Source organism: Triticum urartu, chromosome 3A (genome assembly GCF_056163025.1).
Source record: "Triticum urartu cultivar PI428250 chromosome 3A, HENAU_Tu73, whole genome shotgun sequence".
NCBI lineage: Eukaryota > Viridiplantae > Streptophyta > Magnoliopsida > Poales > Poaceae > Triticum > Triticum urartu.
Window position 1 is genome coordinate 555,521,655 of NC_141875.1, and position 24,435 is coordinate 555,546,089.

The following is a 24,435-nucleotide window of genomic DNA, read 5'->3' on the forward strand; positions in this document are numbered from 1 at the left end:
CAGAGACTCACGAAAAATGTGACCCCGTTGCCCCGTCTCGAGGACTTGCGACAAGGGCTAGGAATGCCCGGCCACACCTCGTAATTATCTCGCGGGCACCCTCCAGGCCAACCCGTCTCCACATCACTCGCAATAGAGCTCGCGCGGGTACCCCTCAGGGTCGACCCGTCTTTCCAAGTAACAGTGGTAAAGTACAAGTATTCGTGTGTCCAAACATCAAGGGGAAAACTCGAGGAATCATCCCCGATGAATTCCACTAGATGTAATCATCAAGGTGTACGTAAGAGGAATCACCCCGAGGTTCACACTTGAGGGGTTGCATGACAGAGTCGTATCGAAAGTGGTTAAGGAGGAAATCACCCTCGATGACCATGACCGAATGACTACACTACAGGGTTAACATCAGAAGTGCTGAAGAGGTTCACCCTCGGTACTCGATGGTAACCCAGTAGTGTCGAGCAACTAAGGGGAAGTGATGTGCGGTGTCGGGGCCTGGTCTTCGATCACGTAGATCGAGTCATCGATGATGAAGCATGGGCAACAAGGACAAGTGAGGGTCACCGATGGATCACGAACCAACCTATATTAAGCAGTTTAGGATAAGCAGGTAGATAACAATAGCAGGTTACAATAAATAGGCTATGCAGCAGAATAGGAGCAAACAATAACAGTAGCAAAATCTAATGCAAGCATGAGAGAATGGAATGGGCAATATCGGGATGATCAAAGGGGGGCTTGCCTGGTTGCTCTGGCAAGGAGGGGGTCGCCGTCGCCGTAGTCGATCACAGGGGCGGCATCGGTCTCGAGGTCTACCGGAGAGAAGAGGGGGAAGAAATAGTAAATACATAGCAAACAGAGGTATCACTAAGCATGACATGACGATACGTAGCGCTAGGTGTGCTCTAATGCGGTGCTACACGATACCGGTGAAGGGGGAAGTCACCCGGGAATGTTTTCCCGGTTCCGGACCTGTGTCAGACAGATGACCGGAGAGGGAAAGTTCCATGTTCAGATAGTTAGGGGCATGTGGCAGACGAACAGATCGCGTATTCGGATTCGTCTCGTCGTTCTGAGCAACCTTCATGTAGAAAACTTTTTCATCCGAGTTACGGATTAATTTATATGATTTTCCAAAGATTTAAACAATATTCTAAAATTATTATTAATTCTAAAATGGGGTTATTGCATCAGCATGACGTCATCAGTCAACGTTGACCATTGACTGGTCAAACAGGGCAGTGGGGCCGTCTGTCATAGACACATTGAAACTAAACAGGGTTAATTAGACTAATATGCAATTAGATTAATTAAACACAATTAATTAGGGTTAATTAACCGGATTAAAAAAATAATTAATTAAATTATTATTTTTTATACATATTTCTTTTTGTTCTTTTTTTAAAAAGGGGCGGGCTCCACTGGTAAGTGGCCCAGGAGGCCACACGGGTTAACGGGCGCAGGGGCGTTGCGGGGCTGCGGGCGATGGCGCCTGGGTGCCCGTCCGAACGCGGCACGGCCGTGTGGGCGCGCCGGGGCGCGGGCTGGCCGGCAAGGAGCAGCAGCAGGGGCGAGTGGCGGTGCTCGGCAGCGGGCCAAGGGGCGGCCGCCGGTGAGCGCGGCAGCTGTGGGAGGCACGGCACGACGGTGTGGCACTGGGCACGGGCGAGCGAGGTGGCAGGGCCGCAGCGGGGCAGTGCGGGCGGCACCGGAGCACGGACGTGAGCGGGCGAGGCCGGGAGCACGTCGAGCAGCAGTACGGGGCGGCGTAGGGGAAGGGGTAGGGGGAGATGGGGTCATACCCCGGTGCAGGGTTTCATCGGCGAGGCGCGGGGAAGTTCCGTCAGGGAGGGGACGAGGACGCGGTAGGCGACGACGACGTTGGTCGGCGACGGCGAGGTAGAGGCCTCAGGCCGGTGACACACGACGGAGCCGACGTGGGAGAGGTGAGGAGGCGAGGCGATGATGGCGGGGCGGCGCGGGATCGAGCCCCTTCCCTGATCCATGACCAGGCGAGTGGGGTTCCGGGGAGGAGGATGAGGCAACGACGGCGAGGAAGGGGGCGTCTCCGGGCAGCACGGTCGGCGATTGGCGGGATCAGGGGAATCGCCCCTCGATCCAGAAACGGTGCGGGGAGAGGGGGGAGGAGTGGGGAGTGGGGAACGATGGGAGTGGGGAAAGTGGGGATCGAGTGGGGGTTAGGGTTCGGGGAGGTGGCGTTATACCAGGGTGCCGGGTGGGCCGGTCGGACCTGGTGGGCCGCCTCGGCCATTTGGGCCAAGCCTAGAGGGGGAGGGAGCTTTTCCCTTTTGATTTTTCTATTTTAATAAAACTGCTACTGTTTCCTATTTAGTATAGATAGTAATTGATTTTTGATTTTTTTTTTCCGAGCTCAAACTATGCACAAAAATGCTATGCAATATTTTAGGGCTGCACAAAAGTTTTTGAGGCAATTGCAAAGGTTGAGAAGATTTGCTTAATTGAAAAGGCCCATTTAAATGCCTTTGGATGACTTATTGGATTCTTAGGAATTTATTTGTGAGTCAAATCAAGTTGGATTCAACTTGTCAAATGTCAGGAGAATTTAGAGAATATTATGAATATTTTAGTTTGAACGTTCGAAAACTATTACCGTTCGACTTGATTTTAAATTTTGAATTCAAACAGGATGGAAGCAACGCGAGGTTATCAACAGAAATCGTGATGACGTGGCAACATTAGTGGAAGGTTACTGTAGCTTAAATATCCGGGCGTCACACCCACTTTCCATTGGATACTTTGAAGGCTTTGAAACTTATGTGAATTGTGTGCGTGCGTGTGTAAAATTGCACTTTTTGCACTGGTGAAACTAAAATAATATTGTTACTAGGGCCATATTTCGTAGGTTTGGAGGAACAGTGAGGATTCTACCTAGTCCAGCATGGAAGGGTTATATATGAATATCAAGATGGTACCAAATAAACTTATATTCTACAACGACACAATATCAGTGCCAATTTGAGACATATAGATGCACAAAACCTAGTCGCCACCAGAGAAAATTGGCGGGCAAGCATGTATGTCTCCCGAAGATGGTGGTGGCATGACTTCCTCCTCGTGTTGCACGCGGGTCACCATGTGATGCACTTATGCCCTCACTGCAGTGCTTAAGGCATCGGCCACAACGACTGGTTGGGGCAAGTCTAGCCACCCTCAATGGTGGAAGCGGTGCTCGGTGCTTTAGCGAGCATATATGCGGCGCATGCTATGGAGGGGAGCCACAACTGGTGGCATGTGGAAAGGCATATAGGAGGGATGGGTGGCTTTGAATGGGTTCGGTCACCGGCAGTCGGCGTCAAGAGTGCTCCGGTCTTGGGATGAGTTTCACTCCCTATCCTCCCTCCTCTTCGCTTGCATGGTGCCTCTGTGTCTCAGATCAAACATAGGTTCAAGATGTGCTCACTAGAGATGGACTGTTAGATCTAGCCAGTCTTTGGGGGAAGCCCTAGGGCGCTATCACGGTTGGTGGGCTTGTTGGCCGGTGTCGTACCCAAATGTCTTGAAAGGTATCTCTTTTCCATGTGCTTGATGGTGCGTAGATTTTAGCTGCAAGGCGGCGACCTTGTATTGTGGGATCCACGGGGAGATCGAATGCAGGGTTGCGACCCTATTTAGTGGGAGCCTCAGAGCTCGCGACTTAGGTGTCGTACAGTAGACAGGGTCCTAAGGGCAGCGTGGTGGCCGTAGCGTGGCAATCGGCGGCGATGGAGTATTGGTTACCTTGGTGGCCATCCATGCCTAGGTTTGGAGGGGTTATTTCTAGCTGGGGTAAAACCTTGGTCTAGCATTTTCCAGGTCACCAATGACAATCGCGTTGTCCCCTTCCTAAAGGCGATGCCACGACTACTCTCTATCCTTCTTGGTGCTCCGAGTGAAAACTCCAAATCCTTTCGATTGGGAGATGGCGACGCTCGTGTGTCGTGCCCTTCTTGTAAGCGCCGCCTTGATCTTGAGTGCATGGTGGCAGTGGTGACTTTGCCCGAAGGTGGTGATACTTATTGTGGTAAGGGTTTCTTCTCGACTGGTTAGATCGCTTGTTTGCACACCGACTTGAGTTCTCATTGAACTCCGGCATGGCTGAGTCGGGTCTCTTGTCAGCAAGGGATGGGGTGCCTCTCCAGTGATGTAATCTGTCGGTGGGACGAAGTGTTCCTACCGGTTTTGTCGTTCCATTGTTTGCATCGACGGACGCTGCTAATTTTTCTTTGTGTTTTCCTTGTATGACTTGCTCTTTTTCGATAAAGGGTGTATTATTGAATCACAATGTAGCATAGAGGGATACAATCATAACAAGCACACACCTGAACTATGTATAACTAGGATGCACGCAACAAACACATGCAAAGAATCACGCTGGCTAACAACAAAGTCAAATAAGACCAAAGCTATGCATACACGGATAAATAAAAAGAAGACAAATAATCTCGGAAGAGATCAAAACAAAGATTGATGACATACCTCAATGACCACGAGAAAGGTTCCCCAAAAGTGATGCATCCAAGAAGTGCACGCAACGCAGTGCCACCGTCGCCGAACCCAACCATCGAGGGTGGGATGTCAGGTTTTCACTCTGAATATCAAGTTCGAGCAAACTCCAAGCAAATCCTTCATCATGGTAACGACGCAAAAAGACGATGATATTGCCAATTATAACCAACAAAGGTCAGACTTAGGTTTCACCCCCAGAGCTCGAAACCTGGTACTTGAGAAGTAACATCCAACCGAAGTCATCATATGATGTTTCCTCCCCTTGCCGGAATCCTAGCAGTTCAATGCACGTGTTGTTTGAGAGATGACCAAGCTCGGGCGAGCAGATAGTCGAGTCGCGACAAAAGCTGCTCGCTGCAACACAATAAAGTCATCCGCGAGAGAGGAAGGTCGCCGGTACTTTCAAAATCCCGAGTTCGGGACAATCCAAAGTCCCCGCACCGTCCTTACAAGTGGCGCCAATGGCTAATCAAAATCAAACGAGACCACCACGCATTGCCATGCGTCCTCACTTGTGGCTCTTGGTCTACATTCTAGTTTAGTGATGAAGAAAGTGAAGATTATCTCGTGCACAACCGTCGCTTCCTCTTCTCCAAGAAAGGAAGACCAGGGTTTCTCTACCTCCTACTTGCGGTCCACCTCGTCTCTGGTGGCCCTAGGGCCATGGAGGCGTGGTGGACCCCGGCCCATGCCGGCGGGAAGGATCTTGGTCCGTTTTAGGTGTTTTATGAGTTTGTTTTGGGTTTGTGTTATGCTCAGAAAGACGAGGCATTTGCAGTTTCTTGAAGATGAAATAAGGTTCTCCTTGCCTAGTCACCGTTTTGTTGATACATTTAGCGCCGTTAGAATGCATGTGGAGGCGTGTCTCAAACGGATCTCACAGGATTTGGTCGGTGCTGGTCTTCGGTGGATTTGTTTGGATCCAGTCTTTGTTCGTGTGTTGACATGTTGGATTCTTTCGATCTATACTTCTTTTCATTGGCAACGGTTGTTGTTCTAGTGCTTTGGTCCTATGAGGCTTTAGCACGACGACTTTCTGACTGTCTACTACAACAAGTTTGAACTGACTCCGATGAGGGATGAACGATGACGGCGTCGCGCTTTCGGCTCAATCTAGTGCTTTAAGTTGTCTTTAGGCGGTCTATAAAATGGATGCATTTTAGAAATGATGTTCTGATGAAGAAAGGGAAAGATGCTTGCCACTTGAGCGGGCATGCCATCTGTTGTCATCTTTTGTAAACACCCAGCTCCTCCGAATCCACGCGCGCACTGATCTCTAGGCACTGTGCTGGGTTTAACGGAAGAATGGGCAAGACACCGGTCTTGACTTTTTTTGTTGTTGTTTTGGCGTCGTAACGCTTAAACCCTGTCGCTACTGTTACTGTATACTGTGTACTTATACAACAGGTTCAGGAGGATACGACTAGTCTATGTGTGCGTGTCAAAAACTAGTCGCGCAATGTGCAGGAGCAGCACGAGTACATATTGCGGTGACCAGTCGAGTACATAGCTCCGGTTGGTTGACCTACATTTGACTAGCTTCATTTGTGAACAACGCGAACCTGATCCCCTTGGGCCTGCTTGTCTGCTCGTCTGTTAATTATGGCCAGTACACGCAGAGAGTGATTCAGAAGGGAAGAAAAGGCTGTGCGCTTACTGCCCGATGTAAGCTATGACTTTAGATCTGTGGGCAATACATAGGCAGATGCCACTTCAGACCATAGTCGCTGACACAGCTTGCAGGCCCTTCTGACATTTTCAAAGAAGGGATAAACTCACTGTGATTTGAGTTTAGCATTCAATCTTGAACTCCAATACTAGTTCGGATTGACCCTCCTCGACTAAGGGGGTGTTTGGTTTCAGAGACTTTTTTGTGTTGGGACTAGAAAAAATCCCTAGCAAACCAAACAGGATGGGACTTTTTGCTAAAAGTTTTTAAAAGCACCTCCTTGAGAGTCTTTTTTAAAAAGTCCTAGGGACTAAGAAAAGTCTTAGGACTAGAAAACTAAACATCACCTAAGACAAGGAGGTTTTGGTTCACACCGCGCATATATGTAAAAAAAATTAACAGAGGACCCCGCGGCATTAAGGCATCTTCGAGATCATCCACAGACACATTATGTATATGTGGCCTAGTCCGCGAACACGGATACGGAAACCGACCATCCAACCAAATCCCCTAAACACATGTCTCAGTTTTTTTCTTTTAAGTCTACAACACCCAAAATAATTACAGAAAAAACGCAATTCATCCATAAATAGCTTGCAAATATTGCTAGTAAAACAATAGTTTAAATGTAAATATTACATCCGAGATAACCGGATGTTCAACAAGTTTTTCTAATGTGTCGATTTCAAATTCAACAATACCCGAGTCAGAATTGGCACAAGTCCTCCCACACACTGTTGCCCTTGAGCTTCATCATACAAAGTATGAATGTAAATGACCCGCCCTCTGTCCTGTAGTACAGTGTGATGATTGTCAAGTTGAAAGATTGAGTGAATCCTTAATTGACCAGCATGTAGAGCAACAAGAAGCAAAACTTAGGATCTTCATGGTTGACGAGCCCGATGGCCACATTGTCTCCACTCAAGCAATCGCACCGCAAAACTTCATGATGGCGCTGAAGATGGTGTACCACCAATGGGCTAGCAACTTCACATTGCGATCATGCATCATGTGCAAGTCGTAGGGCGCGAAGTGCTTTTCCTCAAGAAACGAAGCACACACTGTTTGCCAAAACAGCGAGCCCCCTTGCATCATGCCTACAAAGTCCGCAGATACAACCTTCCTCGAATCACACAACAACTCATCCTCCGTCTTTGAGTACCCCGTGATCGTGCTTGCTCTAGAAAACAATGAGAAGTTGAACAAAAAAGCTCTATGGCATTTGACGAAACACCTGCCTGGTGTGGTGTCCGGCATGGACGGTGTCGGCTGGGGAGGGGGGAGGGGGGGCGTACCTGGCTACGGATGGATCCTTGGTGGACGGCGGTGTAGTCCAACACGGGCAGGCGCGTTGGTGGGGCTGCGAACGTTCAAGGATGCTTACACGGGTGCAGATGAAAAGGAATGTGGGAGCAGGGGCAGAGTGCAAGAAAAGTGCGTCAGGAGGGTCAGTTCTACGTGACGATGATCCAAATTCCCACAAAGCCCCCCTCAGTTTCCGTTCGGTTTGCGAGAATTCAGACAATTGGATTGTCTCGTGGATCAATGGGGTACCTTTTGGATGGAAAATTGAATCCGAACAACTTAGTCCAGACGGTTGCGGGTGTTGTGAGGGTCCATGTTGGAGATGCCCTTAGACACTTTAGAAACAGCGTAGTCAAACGTTGCACAAGAACCCCCAAAGGAAGAAAAGTACAGATTCTTGCAACTTATTATAAGGATCCCAAAACAGAAAGAAAAAAAAAACAACCCGATCTTGATAAGCAAAATCAGTTAAAGACCAAAGGCACCGCCGCCGGAGATGAACTACTGGGAGCGGTGGCTTTGCTGCACCATCTCCACCACAACACCGCAGGAAACATCGTCAGAAGCTTGGCCAGTGCTGAACTCACACGACTGCCTGATACGTCTGTTGGAGATGGAACTGTTGTTGCAGCTCTGTTGGAGATGGAATTAGCCCCCCTCTACATCACAACTTCATTCACCACGCTCGGAAGAACACACACACACACACACAGAGGACGAATCCCAACTTTGAGATATGTTGCAACAAACAAGCTTATTCTTGGAGCAACTGGCGGTGACTCCCCTCTGACTCCGACCACCGGAGCACTACAAGGCGCACAACAGCCATCGCAAACCCCATACTTGGCCCACAAGCTCTAGCTAAACTGTCAAGCAAACAGGCTTATTCAAAGGGATCACGAGTGTTATAGTCACCCTCGACGATGACCTAAACAATCACTAGCAGCCACTGCATGTAGCTTGTAAATGGCGGCAACACGGCAAGAAAATTTTTAATCAACATGACCAAATTCAGCAATAAAATTCAAATAATAAATAAGATAAAAAATCAAAAAAGTTCATAAGTAATTTTGGGGAAAATATAATAGTAAAGAAAACTAAATAGGATAACACAAAATAATAGAGAAATCATTAAAATGGGAATTTAAGAAAATTTGGGAGTTGGGGGGGGGGGGGGGGGGCTGAGAAAGGATTGGTGCGAATCCAAAAAGGTTGAATTCTTCCATGAAAATAATGATGCAACTCTAAAACATTTCAAAAGACAGCCCACACAAGATATTTGATAATTTTTTGTCATCTTTACCTACTATTTCATATTTGTATGTTCTTTATTTCATTTTCATCATTTTCCCTTTATTTGTAGAATTATTAAAAAATGAATTGCTTGGATTTTTTTGTTCCCACATTTTATGATTTTAGTTGACTCTGAATTCGTGTAGAGAATAATGACAATCGACCAATTTCTGGATGACATGCCCATTATGCTAGTCAAAAAATAACATGTAGAAATCAAGTTTGAACATTGGACGCTGACATGCAAGTTCAAGGACGTTTCCTACACAAAAAAAATCTAAATTGCTTGATTTTTGGGTTCCCTCGTTGTATGATTTTGTTTAGCTTCGAATTGTGCAAATATCACATGTATGATAGGTATTTTAAAAAGGCCCCGCCTATAGTTCATTCACATTTTATTCTTCTAAATTTGTAGTTGGTTTGTTGTAAATGTTGGACGGTTACATCCAGAACCAACAAAGATCATCTCTGTGCTTTCTTCTGTTAATCTTCCCCATCTTGTTCCGCTAGTGACCCACCCTCTCTGGCCAACAAGTTTTCTCCTTTGCTGCCACCTTGTGCCTCGGCTTCTTGCCTTGACCTAACCAGCACGACCGATGGTCCTCCTGTTGGCCTAGGTTATTCCCTGACGTCAGAGCTCGCCCATTCCCCAACTCTAACCCCCGCAAGGCAATCGAAACTCCACCATTTCCTCTAGTTTCACCCCCAATCCGCATTGTCAACGCCTCGACGTCCGACCCATGCTCGCCACACCTTAGGTGTCGTTACATCCACACGATGATGCTCACATGTGGCCATCGTGCTTTATAGGAAAACAGTCGCCTGATGTATAACAAATGCATTAGAAAAGATCGATGCCCACATTCTGTAATGTTATTCTCTAATTTTCACAGAAGAAAAAAATGTCATTATCTTGTTTTAGAGTAAATAGCATAAAACTACTAGTTTACAGGTTAGGGTTTCAAAAAACCTACCATTTTTATTTTTTTCTCAAAAACTACCAAACGAGCGGTCGGCTGTTTCAAAAAACACAAAACACTAGAGACTAGCGTTTTAACCATTTTTCTGACGTGCTGGCCCCACCGGTCAGGCCATTGATACGTCTCCAACGTATCTATAATTTTTGATTGTTCCATGCTATTATATTATTTGTTTTGGATGTTTAATGAGCTTTAATATGCTCTTTTATATTATTTTTGGAACTAACCTATTAACTGGAGGCCCAGTGCTATTTCTGTTTTCTTTTTGCCTATTTTTTCACAGAAAAGGAATACCAAACGGAATGAAACCTTCGCGATGATCTTTTTTGGACCGAAAGCAATCTAGAAGACTTGGAGTCGAAGTCTGAAACTCCGCGAGGCGGCCACGAGGCAGGAGGGCGCGCCTAGGGGGGTAGGCACGCCCCCACCCTCGTGGGCCCCTCATAGCTCCACCGAAGTGCTTCTTTCGCCTATATATACTCTTATACCCTAGATCGATCGCAGAGCCACGGAACCACTTTTCCACCGCCGCAACCTTTTGTACCCGTGAGATCCCATCTTGGGGCCTTTTCCGGCGATCTGCCGGAGGGGGAATTGATCACGGAGGGCTTCTACATCAACACCATAGCCTCTCCGATGAAGCGTGGGTAGTTTATCACAGACCTTCGGGACCATAGTTATTAGCTAGATGGCTTCTTCTCTCTCTTTGATTCTCAATACAAAGTTCTCCTCGATGTTCTTGGAGATCTATTCGATGTAATACTCTTTTGCGGTCTGTTTGTCGAGATCCGATGAATTGTGGGTTTATGAACAAGATTACCTATGAATATTATTTGGTTCTTCTCTGAATTCTTATATGCATGATTTGATATCTTTGCAAGTCTCTTCGAAAAATCGGTTTAGGTTGGTGATGACCCACAAGTATAGGGGATCTATCGTAGTCCTTTCGATAAGTAAGAGTGTCGAACCCAACGAGAAGCAGAAGGAAATGATAAGCGGTTTTCAGCAAGGTATTCTCTGCAAGTACTGAAATAAGTGGTAACAGATAGTTTTGTGATGGGATAAATTGTAACGAGCAACAAGTAACAAAAGTAAATAAAGTGCATCAAGATGGCCCAATCCTTTTGTAGCAAAGGACAAGTCGGAACAAACTCTTATAATAGGAAAAGCGCCCCCAAGGACACATGGGAATATCGTCAAGCTAGTTTTCATCACGTTCATATGATTCGCGTTCAATACTTTGATAATTTGATATGTGGGTGGACCGGTACTTGGGTGCTGTTCTTACTTGAACAAGCATCCCACTTATGATTAACCTCTATTGCAAGCATCCGCAACTACAACAAAAGTATTAAGGTAAACCTAACCATAGCATGAAACATATGGATCCAAATCAGCCCCTTACGAAGCAACGCATAAACTAGGGTTTAAGCTTCTGTCACTCTAGCAACCCATCATCTACTTATTACTTCCCAATGCCTTCCTCTAGGCCCGAATAATGGTGAAGTGTTATGTAGTCGACGTTCACATAACACCACTAAAGTCTAGACAACATACATTTTGTCAAAATATCAAACGAATACCAAATTCACATGACTACTCATAGCAAGACTTCTCCCCTGTCCTCAGGAACGAACGTAAGTACTCACAAAGCATATTCATGTTCATAATCAGAGGGGTAATAATATGCATATAGGATCTGAACATATGATCTTCCACCAAATAAACCAACTAGCATCAACTACAAGGAGTAACCAACACTACTAGCAACCTACAAGCACCAATCCCGGACTTTGAGACAAGGATTGGATGCAAGAGATGAACTAGGGTTTGGAGATGAGATGGTGCTGGTGAAGATGTTGATGGAGATTGCCCTCTCCCGATGAGAGGAGCGTTGGTGATGACGATGGTGATGATTTCCCCCTCCCGGAGGGAAGTTTCCCCGGCAGAACAGCTCTGCTGGAGCTCTAGATTGGATCCGCCAAGGTTCCGCCTCGTGGCGGCAGAGTCTCGTCCCGAAAAGTTCCCTTCTTATTTTTTTTCTCATCGAAAGACCTCATATAGGAGAAGATGGGCATCAGAGAGCCACCAGGGGGGCCACGAGGTAGGGGGGCGCGCCCTAGGGGGGCGCCCCCACCCTCGTGAGCAGGGTGTGGGCCCCTGGCCTTCATCTTTGGCGTGGATTTTTCTTTATTTCTTTTAAGACGTTCCGTGGAGTTTCAGGACTTTTGGAGTTGCGCAGAATAGGTCTCTAATATTTGCTCCTTTTCCAGACCAGAATTCCAGCTGTCGGCATTCTCCCTCCTTATGTAAACCTTATAAAATAAGAGAGAATAGCCATAAGTATTGTGACATAAAGTGAAATAACATCCCATAATGCGATAAATATCGATATAAAAGCATGATGCAGAATGGACGTATCAGTTGGCCTACTAGATTGATCTTTCTTGCAATGGGAGAAGTGCTTAGCTTGGGGTTCAATCTTGTGGTGTCCTTTCCCAGGACAGTAGGGGCAGCAAGGCACATATTGTATTGTTGCCATCGAGGATAAAAAGATGGGGTTTATATCATATTGTTTGAGTTTATCCCTCTACATCATGTCATCTTGCCTAATGCGTTACTCTGTTCTTATGAACTTAATACTCTAGATGCATGCTGGATAGCGGTCGATGTGTGGAGTAATAGTAGTAGATGCAAAATCATTTCGGTCTACTTAACACGGAGGTGATGACTATATTCATGATCATTGCCTTAGATATCTTCATAACTATGCTCTTTTCTATCAATTGCTCGGCAGTAATTTGTTCACCCACCGTAATACATACTAACTTGAGAGAAGCCACTAGTGAAACCTATGGCCCCCGGGTCTCTTTTTTATTATTTTGCATCTCTTTTATTTACATTGCATCTCGTTTACTATTTTGCAGTCTTTACTTTCTAATCTATACAACAAAAATACCAAAAATATTTCCTTTACTATCTCTATCAGATCTCACTTTTGCGAGTGACCGTGAAGGGATTGACAACCCCTTTATCGCGTTGGTTGCAAGGTTCTTGATTTTTTGTGCAGGTACTAGGTGACTTGTGCGTTGTCTCCTACTGGATTGATACCTTGGTTCTCAAAACTTAGGGAAATACTTATGCTACTTTGCTGCATCACCCTTCCTCTTCAAGGGAAAACTAACGCATGCTCAAGAGGTAGCAAGAAGGATTTCTGGCGCCGTTGCCGGGGAGATCTACGCCAAGTAAAGACATACCAAGTACCCATCATAAACTCTTCTCCCTCGCATTACATTATTTGCCATTCGCCTCTCGTTTTCCTCTCCCCCACTTCTAAAATGATTTTTGAAAACCTTTGCCTTTTCTTCGCCCCTATTCTGTTCATCTCTTTTTGGTTGCTTCTTGTGTGCTTGTGTGTTGGATTGATTGTTTGTCACGATGGCTCAAGATAATACTAAACTGTGTGACTTTTCCAATACCAACAACAATGATTTTATTAGCACTCCGATTGCTCCTACTACCGATGCTGAATCTTGTGAAATTAATACCGCTTTGCTGAATCTTGTTATGAAAGATCAATTTTCTGGACTTCCTAGTGAAGATGCCGCTACGCATCTAAACAACTTTGTTGATTTGTGTGATATGCAAAAGAAGAAAGATGTGGATAATGATATTGTTAAATTGAAGCTATTTCCGTTTTCGCTTAGAGATAGTGCTAAAACCTGGTTCTCTTCTTTGCCTAAAAATAGTATTCATTCATGGAATAAGTGCAAAGATGCTTTTATCTCCAAGTATTTTCCTCCCGCTAAAATTATCTCTCTTAAGAACGATATTTTGAATTTTAAGCAACTTGATCATGAGCACGTTGCACAAGCTTGGGAGAGGATGAAATTAATGATACATAATTTCCCTACACATGGTTTGAATTTGTGGATGATTATACAAAAAATTTATGCCGGATTGAAGTTTTCTTCTAGAAATCTTTTAGATTCGACCACGGGAGGCACTTTTATGGAAATCGCTTTAGGAGAAGCTACTAACTCCTAGACAATATTATGGTTAATTATTCTCAATGGCACACCGAAAGATCCACTAGTAAAAAAAGTTCATGTGATTGAATAGATTAATGTTTTGAGTGGAAAGATGGATGAACTTATGAAATTGTTTGCTAATAAAAGTGTTTCTGCTGATCCTAATGATATGAATTTGTCCACTTTGATTGAGAATAATAATGAATCTATGGATGTGAATTTTGTTGGTAGGAACAATTTTTGTAACAACGCGTATAGAGGAAACTTTAATTCTAGGCCGTTTCCTAGTAATTCCTCTAATAATTATGGTAATTCCTACAACAACTCTTATGGAAATTTTAATAAGATTCCCTCTTATTTTGAGAGTAGTGTTAAATAATTTATGAGTTCGCAAAAGAATTTCAATGCTTTGGTTGAAGAAAAATTGCTTAAGATTGATGAGTTGGCTAGGAACGTGGATAGAATTTCTCTTGATGTTGATTCTTTGAAACTTAGATCTATTCCGCCTAAGCATGAAATAAATGAGTCTCTCAAAGCCATGAGAATTTCCATTTATGAGTGCAAATAAAGAACCGCTAGGATGCGTGCTAAAAAAGATTGCTTTGTGAAAGCATGTTCTTCTAGTTTTCATGATAATAATGATGAAGATCTAAAAGTGATTGATGTGACTCCTATTAAATCTTTGTTTCCCAATATGAATCTTGATAAATATGGGACTGGAGATGGGTCAACTTTAGTTAAAAGGCGTCCCTATGATTCAGAGTTTTTAGATCTTGATGCAAAAATTAATAAAAGTGGGATTGAAGAGGTCAAAACTTTACATAGCAATGAACCCACTATTTTGGGTTTCAAGGAACTTAATTATGATAATTGCTCTTTGATAGATTGTATTTCCTTGTTGCAAACCGTGTTAAATTATCCTCATGCTTATAGCCAAAATAAAGCTTTTACTAAACATATCGTTGATGTTTTAATGCAATCCTATGAAGAAAAGCTTGAACTAGAAGTTTCTATCCCTAGAAAACTTTATGATGAGTGGGAACCTACTATTAAAATTAAGATTAAAGATTATGAATGCTATGCTTTGTGTGATTTGGGTGCTAGTGTTTCCACGATTCCAAAAACTTTGTGTGATGTGCTAGGTTTCCGTGTATTTGATGATTGTTCTTTAAATTTGCATTTTGTGGATTCCACCATTAAGAAACCTATGAGAAGGAGTAATGATGTTCTTATTGTTGCAAATAGGAATTATGTTCCCATAGATTTCATTGTTCTTGATATAGATTGCAATCCTACATGCCCTATTATTCTTCATAGACCTTTCCTTAGAACGATTGGGGCAATTATTGACATTAAAGAAGGAAATATTAGATTCCAATTTCTGTTAAGGAAAGGCATGGAACACTTTCCTAGGAAGAAAATTAAATTTCCTTATGAATCTATTATGAGAGCCACTTATGGATTGCATACCAAAGATGACAATACCTAAATCTATTCTTGTTTTTATGCCTAGCTAGGGGCGTTAAATGATAGCGCTTGTTGGGAGGCAACCCAATTTTATTTTTGTTCTTTGATTTTTGCTGCTGTTTAGTAATAAATAATTCATCTAGATTATGTTATGATTGTTTTTTATGTTTTAGTTAGTGTTTGTGCCAAGTAAAGCCTTTAGGATCTTCTTGGGTGATTGTTGTTTGATCTTGCTGATAAAAACAGAAAATATGCGCTCAGGAAAAGAATTATCATTTTTTACCAGAGAGCGATAAAATACCAATTCCAACTGTAGTAGATCAATATACTTTTTTATCCTGGTCTTCCTAATTTTTCAGAATTTTTGGAGTTACAGAAGTATTCGAAACCTCCAGATTGCTACAGACTGTTCTGTTTTTGACAGATTCTGTTTTTCGTGTGTTGTTTGCTTATTTTGATGAATCTATGAGTAGTATCGGGGGGTATGAATCATAGAGAAGTTGGAATACAGTAGGTTTAACACCAATACAAATAAAGAATGAGTTCATTACAGTACCTTAAAGTGGTGTTCTATTTTCTTATACTAACGGAGCTCATGAGATTTTTTGTTGAAGTTTTGTGTTGTGAAGTTTTCAAGTTTTTGGGTAAAGATTTGATGGATTTTGTAATAAGGAGTGGCAAGAGCCTAAGCTTGGGGATACCAAAGTCACCTCAAGGTAAAATTCAAGGACAACCAAAAGCCTAAGCTTGGGGATGCCTCGGAAGGCATCTACTCTTTTGTCATTATCTATCGGTAACTTTACTTGAGGCTATCTTTTTATTCACCACATGATATGTGTTTTGCTTGGAGCGTCTTGTAAGATTTGAGTCTTTGCTTTTTAGTTTACCACAATCATCCTTGTTGTACACACCTTTTGGGAGAGACACGCATGAATCGGAATTTATTAGAATACTCTATGTGCTTCACTTATATCTTTTGAGCTAGATAATTTTGCTCTAGTGCTTCACTTATATCTTTTTAGAGCACGGTGGTGGTTTTATTTTATAGAAATTATTGATCTCTCATGCTTCATTTATATTATTTTGAGAGTCTTTTAGAACATCATGGTAATTTGCTTTGGCTATAAAACTAGTCCTAATATGATGGGCATCCAAGATGGGTATAATAAAAACTTTCATATAAAGTGTGTTGAATACTATGAGAAGTTTGATGCTTGATGATTGTTTTGAGACATGAGGATGGTGATATTAGAGTCATGCTAGTTGATTAGTTGTGAATTTGAGAAATACTTGTGTTGAGGTTTGCAAGTCCCGTAGCATGCATGTATGGTAACCGTTGTGTAACAAATTTGAAGCATGAGGTATTTCTTTGATTGTCATCCTTATGAGTGGCAGACGGGGACGAGCGATGGTCTTTTCCTACCAATATATCCCCCTAGGAGCATGCACATAGTGCTTGGTTTTGATGACTTGTAGATTTTTGCAATAAGTATGTGAGTTCTTTATGACTAATGTTGAGTCCATGGATTATACGCACTCTCACCCTTCCACCGTTGCTAGCCTCTGTAGTACCGCGCAACTTTCGCCGGTACCATAAACCCGTCATTTATCTTCCTCAAAACAGCCACCATACCTACCTATTATGGCATTTCTATAGCCATTCCGAGATATATTGCCATGCAACTTTCCACCGTTTCATTTATTATGACATGCTCCATCATTGTCATATTGCCTTGCATGATCATGTAGTTGATATCGTATTTGTGGCAAAGCCACCATTCATAATTTTTTCATACATGTCACTCTTGATTCATTGCACATCTCGGTACACCGCTGGAGGCATTCATATAGAGTCATATTTTGTTCTAAGTATCGAGTTGTAGTCCTTGAGGTAAATAAATAGAAGTGTGATGATCACCATTATTAGAGCATTGCCCCGTGTGAGGAAAAAAAGAGGCCAAAGAAGCCAATGAAAAAAAAGGAGGCCAAAGAAGCCAAACAAAAGAGAGAGAGAGGGAGAGAGATAGATAGATAGAGAGAGAGAGAGAGAAAGAGAGAAGGGACAATGCTACTATCCTTTTTCCACGTTTGTGCTTCAAAGTAGCACCATGATCTTCATGATAGAGAGTCTCTTATTTTGTCACTTTCATATACTAGTGGGAATTTTCGTTATAGAACTTGGCTTGTATATTCCAATAATGGGCTTCCTCAAAATGCCCTAGGTCTTCATGAGCAAGGAAGTTGGATGCACACCCACTTAGTTTCTTTTGTTGAGATTTCATAGATTTATAGCTCTAGTGCATCCGTTGCATGGCAATCCCTACTCACTCACATTGATATCTATTGATGGGAATCTCCATAGCCCATTAATACGCCTAGTTGATGTGAGACCATCTTCCTCCTTTTTGTCTTCTCCACAACCACCATTCTATTCCACGTATATTGCTATGTCCATGGCTCACGCTCATGTATTGCGTGAAAGTTGAAAAGGTTTGAGAATACTAAAGTATGAAACAATTGCTTGGCTTGTCATCGGGGTTGTGCATGATCTGAATATTTTGTGTGACGAAGATGGAGCATAGCCAAAGTATATGATTTTGTTGGGAGGAACTTTCTTCGGCCATGTTATTTTGAGAAGGCATGATTACTTTGTTAGTATGCTTGAAGTATTATTATTTTTATGTCAATATTAAACTTTTGTCTTGAATCTTTCAGATTTGAACATTCATGCCACGGTAAAGAAAATTACATTGATAATTATGTTAGGTAGCATTCCGCATCAAAAATTCTGTTTTTATCATTTACCTACTCGAGGACGAGCAGGAATTAAGCTTGTGGATGCTTGATACGTCTCCAACGTATCTATAATTTTTTATTGTTCCATGCTATTATATTATCTGTTTTGGATGTTTAATGGGCTTTAATATGCTATTTTATATTATTTTTGGGACTAACTATTAACCGGAGGCCCAGTGCCAGTTTCTGGTTTTTTTGCCTATTTTAGAGTTTTGCATAAAAGGAATACCAAACAGAATCCAAACGGAATGAAACCTTCGCGATGATCTTTCTTGGACCGAAAGCAATCCAGAAGACTCGGAGTCGAAGTCTGGAACTCCGCGAGGCGGCCACAAGGCAGGAGGGCGCGCCCAGGGGGGTAGGTGCGTCCCCACCCTCGTGGACCCCTCGTAGCTCCACCGACGTACTTCTTTTGCCTATATATACTCTTATACCCTAGATGCGTCGCAGAGAGCCACGAAACCACTTTTCCACCGCCGCAACCTTCTGTACCCGTGAGATCCCATCTTGGGGCCTTTTCCGGCGATCTACCAGAGGGGGAATCGGTCACGGAGGGCTTCTACATCAACACCATAGCCTCTCCGAGGAAGCATGAGTAGTTTACCACAGACCTCTGGGTCCATAGTTATTAGCTAGATGGCTTCTTCTCTGTCTTTGATTCTCAATACAAAGTTCTCCTCGATGTTCTTGGAGATCTATTCAATGTAATACTCTTTTGCGGTGTGTTTGCCGAGATCCGATGAATTGTGGGTTTATGAACAAGATTATCTATGAATATTATTTGGTTCTTCTCTGAATTCTTATATGCATGATTTGATATCTTTGCAAGTCTCTTCGAATTATCGATTTAGTTTGGCCTACTAGATTGATCTTTCTTGCAATGGGAGAAGTGCTTAGCTTTGGGTTCAATCTTGCGGAGTCCTTTCCCAATGACAGTAGGGGAAACAAGACACGTATTGTATTGTTGCCATCGAGGATAAAAAGATGGGTTTATATCATATTGTTTGAGTTTATCCCTCTACATCATGTCATCTTGCCTAATGTGTTACTCTGTTCTTATGAACTTAATACTCTAGAAGCATGCTGGATAACGGTCGATGTGTGGAGTAATAGTAGTAGATGCAGAATCGTTTCGGTCCACTTGACACGAACGTGATGTCTATATTCATGATCATTAACTTAGATATCTTCATAACTATGCGCTTTTCTATTAATTGCTCGGCAATAATTTGTTCACCCACCGTAATACATGCTATCTTGAGAGAAGCCACTAGTGAAATCTATGGCCCCCGCGTATCTTTATTATTATATTGCATCTATTTTATTTACATCGCATCTCGTTTACTATTTTGCAATCTTTACTTTCCAATCTATACAACAAAAATACCAAAAATATTTCCTTTACTATCTCTATCAGATCTCAATTTTGCGAGTGACCATGAAGGGATTGACAACCCCTTTATCACGTTGGTTGCAAGGTTCTTGATTGTTTGTGCAGGTACTAGGTGACTTGTGCGTTGTCTCCTACTGGATTGATATCTTGGTTCTCAAAACCGAGGGAAATACTTACGCTACTTTTCTGCATCACCCTTTCCTCTTCAAGCGAAAACCAACGCATGCTCAAGAGGTAGCAGCCACCTGGCCACGCGTGCTCACGGCACAGCTGTTGACGGCCGTTAGCCCGACCGGTCCGGTCGGAACCAAAGGAGCCGGTCGGGCCACACTCTCTCTCAGTCTCGCCCTCCTCTCCCACTCATCTCCCCCGTAGTGACCTAGGTGGGCGATGGCGGCGACGCAGCCAAATGCCGTCGGCGGCGAGCTATTGAGCCAAGGCGTCACCGAAGTGGTGGGAAGGGGCTGATGCCTTCCCACCCACCCAGGTTCAAGGCTTGGTACTTGTAATTTGGGTTTGTTGCATGAATTATACTGCAGGGGGTTCCCTTACAGTCTTTCTATCAAAAACAGGCGTCACCGACCAGGAGGGTGGTGGACATTCACAGGTGGACAAATGGGTAGGCAGCTCGAGCTTCCCGGCGCAACGGTCGCAGCAGCCATCACCGCCCGCGGCTCAGGTAGATCCGGCGAGCTCATATCCAGCAGTCCGCATGGCTAGGGAAGTGGCGAAGTGCATCCACACATATCCAGATGGCGGCCACAGTTGGGCGTCGTCCTTTGGTGGAGTGAGGTAAGAAATTTCTAGGCCATTTATACGTTTAGTTCAAATTTGAACTAGGGTTAGTACTTGTTTGTTCTTAGCATGGTACTGCATTTTATTGGTTATGTCACTGTAGAAGAAAGTGCATTTGGTCAGTGCATTCACTGTAATCAGAAGAAAGTTCAGTAATGTTCAGTGCATTTGGTCATTGTTTTAAGTTTCATTGACTTGAAAAATAATTGTTTGTCAATTTAATCCTACAGCTTAGATGATGAGATTTGGGACATGAGGCTACATTTTCAAGGGACATATAATATGGAGAGAAAGTATTCAGTTTCTTTAGATATCAGTTATCTGACCATATTAGCATTGGTTGAGTTGGAGCGCTATGGAATGGATGCTTTTCTGACTTATGTAAAGGAAGAGGGAAAGGGTTTGGAGGGGGTGGAGGTCCTGGATAGTGAGGAGGCATTAGAGGAAATGCTTGACTTATGTGTTGATAAGAAGGTACTGAACATCACTATCAGAAAAGCTATTGATCCAAGCCCAGCAGATGTTAATATGGATCACATCATGCTTGAGGAACAGATCCCCATTGATCATGTTGGTGAACCTGTTGTTTACAGACTTTCACAAGAAGGTGTTCTGTACCATGCCTTTAATGCTAGTTTGCCAGCTGTAACCCCTGATGAGCCCTACCTAAACACACAACAAAGTTGCAATTTGAACAAGGGGAAAACAGTTGTGGAAGAACAAGATGTAGAAGAAGAAGCAGATGAAGAAGAAGAAGCAGATGAAGAAGAAGAAGAAGTACCAGACAAAGAAGACGAAGTTGAAGATGACAAATCCTGTTCAGATTTTGAGTTCTTTAGGGGTGATTACAGAGGTCAGAAAATTTCTTACAAAGCTTGGTGTAGGGGTGAAGATGAGGCTGACACTGATACTGCAGAGCACTTCTGTGGAGCTAACTCAGAACCTTCTGAGTTTTGGCAGGAAGAACAAATTGTTTCTGAAGATGAACAAGTAGAGGATCCTGCTGCTGTAACTACAAAAGGAGTCAAAAAGCTTAAGCCAGTTAGAAAACCTGGCCCAACTAGCAAGTCTCACAGTCAGCCAGAGCACATCAAGTTTGAAGATTATGTCCCTGAAGCTGATGAGTACTATTTTCCAGGTGATTTTGGCCTAAGTGATGAAGAAGATGTTCCAAGGCTGCCATCTGGAAGCAAGAGTAGGAAGAAGCAAAAGAAGGAGAGGAGATGGTATGATCCATCCAGGCCTGATGCACATGAGCAGTTTTCAATGCATTTGTGCTTTGAAAATGTAGTTTAGTTTAGAGAAGCACTTAGAAATTTTCATGTGAGGACTCTTAGGAATTTTGAGTATCACAGAAATGAACCAACTATGGTTATTGCTTGGTGCTCTAAGAGAAAACATGGTTGTGAGTTTTACATAGTTGCCTCTAGGATAGCTCATGAGGCAACTTTCAGTATCAAGAAGATGAACCTGGATCACACTTGTGGAGCAAGTGGAGAGAACACAAAGGTGACAGTCAGTTGGGTTGCTAAGGTTTGTGAGGATACAGTCAGATCTAACCCTAGAGCTGGTGTTGACACAATTATGTCATACACTGTCGGTGTCAAAACCGGCGGATCTCGGGTAGGGGGTCCCGAACTGTGCATCTAAGGCGGATGGTAACAGGAGGCAGGGGACACGATGTTTTACCCAGGTTTGGGCCCTCTTGATGGAGGTAAAACCCTACGTCCTGCTTGATTTATTCTTGATGATATGAGTATTACAAGAGTTGATCTACCACGAGATCAGAGAGGCTAAACCCTAGAAGCTAGCCTATGGTATGATTGTATGTTGTCCTACAGACGAAAACCCTCCGGTTTTTATAGACACCGGAAGGGGTTAGGGTTACACAAGGTCGGTTACAAAGGAGGAGATCTCCATATCCGTACTACCTAGCTTGCCTTTCACGCCAAGTACAGTCCCATCCGGACACGAGACGAAGTCTTCAATCTTGTATCTTCATAGTCCAACAGTCCGGTCAATGGATATAGTCCGGCTGTCCGGAGACCCCCTAATCCAGGACTCCCTCAGTAGCCCCTGAACCAGGCTTCAATGACGATGAGTCCGGCGCGCAGTGTTGTCTTCGGCATTGCAAGGCGGGTTCCTCCTCCGGATACACCACAGAAGAGTTCGAATAAAAAGGTAGTGTCTGACCATGCAAAATAAGTTCCACATACCATCGTAGAGAGAATAATATTTCCACAAATCTAATCTGCTGACACATTTTGGCAACATGACATCATGCCATGGCTCGGTGATTATTCGAACCATTTTTCTTTAGCTAGCCCCGCACATAATGCGAGGCAGTTTCTTGACACGTCTTGTTAAAGCAGAGATCGTGTCCCCCTTATTACGGGATTCTCATCAATACGGGCGTAGGTAACCCAACCGCGCCATCAATTACGGTGCTTGGAGGATAAGTGAGTTTTACCAGGCTAGTGGGGGCACATAGTTTCGACCGCCCTTATTAAGGGATACGGTTTATCCTTTTTCTACCCACGCCTTCTTCCTCCTTGCTCATCCATTCTCGCGCACTCGAGCTCCAACGCCCAAGTCCACATCCTTCTCCTCAACCTCCTCCAAACATGTCCGGAGCGGGAGGCAAGTGGATGGCTTCCTCCGTCACGGAGGGACGCATCAAAAAGCTGCGCGGAGCCGGATACTTATCCGCGAATATCGCGCATCGGCTGCCTGCTGCGGGGAAGATCATCCCCACCCCGGAACCTCACGAGAGGGTAGTATTCCTCCACCACTTCCTCCACGGACTGGGGTTTCCCCTCCATCCATTCGTCTGTGGTCTTATGTTCTACTATGGGCTGGACTTTCATGATCTAGCCCCGAACTTCATCCTCAACATTTCGGCGTTCATCGTCGTGTGTGAGGCTTTCCTCCGCATCCAGCCCCACTTCGGCCTGTGGCGGAAGACCTTCAATATCAGGCCGAAGGTGGTGGGAGGCCAACAAGCAGAATGCGGCGGAGCCATGGTGGGCAAGGTGCCCAATGTTATAAGGCTTGAAGGCTCCTTCGTGGAGACCATAAAGGGGTGGCAATCGGCGTGGTTCTACATCACTGAGCCGCGCGACACCAACTGGGTGGCGGCCCTCGAGTTTCGATCCGAAATCCCCACGCGGCTCACCTCCTGGAAAGAGAAGGGCCTATCCTGGGGTTCATCGGTGGAGCTGGACGGACTCCAGAAATGTATCCGGAATATGGCAAGCAAGAAGCTCAAGCTTGTCAACATAGTCCAGGTCATGCTCTTCCGCCAGATCCTCCCGTGTCAACAACGGGATTTCAACTTGTGGGAGTTCGACCCGGCCCAACACCAGACTCTGAGCGAGCTCTTCGACACGACGCACAAGGATGTCTGGAGGATGCTGTTCAAGGGTGCCGAGGTCCCTCCCTCTCTCACCGAGGACCGCGGGCTAAGCGCCCTGCGAATCCGGTAAGTTTTGTACATCTGGTAGGATTTTTACTTCCCATAGCTTAACCACGCGTGGGGTCTGAGCTCCCATGCCTTTGACAGGACTGGGTGGGGGCATCGGAGAAGATCGACTGTCCGGCCCCTCTGCCCGAAGACACTGCGGACACTCTCCTGACGGAGATGCTGACTCCGGCTCCTTACAAGGTGCCGGAGAAGACTAAGAAGAGGGCCAAGGGAACCCGAAAGAGTTCCCACCGCCAGGTGATATCGGACTCATCATCCGATAACTCCGCGACGCACTCCTCCCCCGAAGACGAGGAAGAAGATGAAGATGCTCCCCCTTCAGTCAGGGGAGACAAGAAAAGGAAGGCCGCCCCGACCGGGGGGGGGGGGGGGCGAAGGGTCCAAGAAGGGGAGGACCCTCCATCCGGACTACACCACCACCGCCGAAGGCGAAGACGAGTGGCTGCTCAGGTCCAAGCCCCTAGCGAAGTAGTAAGTATTCGGATGCCAAAGTAACTCATAGCATACCTTTTTCGCACTGCTTCTCCTAATGCCGAATATAATTATGCAGACCACCCCAAGCCCGTATCGACATATCTTCGTCGGGCGGCTCCTTGGACTCGTCGGATATGGATAGTGATCCACTTCCGACCGCCACCTCTCCTTGCCCTACGGACAATGCCGAGGTATTGTCTCAAGAGGCATTGGGTCGAGGGGAG

At 44.5% G+C, this 24,435-nt stretch overlaps 1 protein-coding gene across 1 annotated transcript; it reads left to right on the forward strand.

Annotated features, from left to right (window-relative positions):
- Positions 1 to 20,535: 20,535 nt before the first annotated feature.
- LOC147980502 (uncharacterized) lies at positions 20,536 to 21,549 on the forward strand. The gene has a single exon (XM_087515639.1). It carries the CDS (start codon positions 20,536 to 20,538, stop codon positions 21,547 to 21,549), a length of 1,014 nt encoding a protein of 337 aa, XP_087371765.1.
- The last annotated feature ends 2,886 nt before the right edge of the window (positions 21,550 to 24,435 follow it).

Bases quoted from the DNA above. Each gene is read 5' to 3' on its own strand.
- LOC147980502 (XM_087515639.1), top strand. From the start codon at position 20,536: ATGGAGAGAAAGTATTCAGTTTCTTTAGATATCAGTTATCTGACCATA.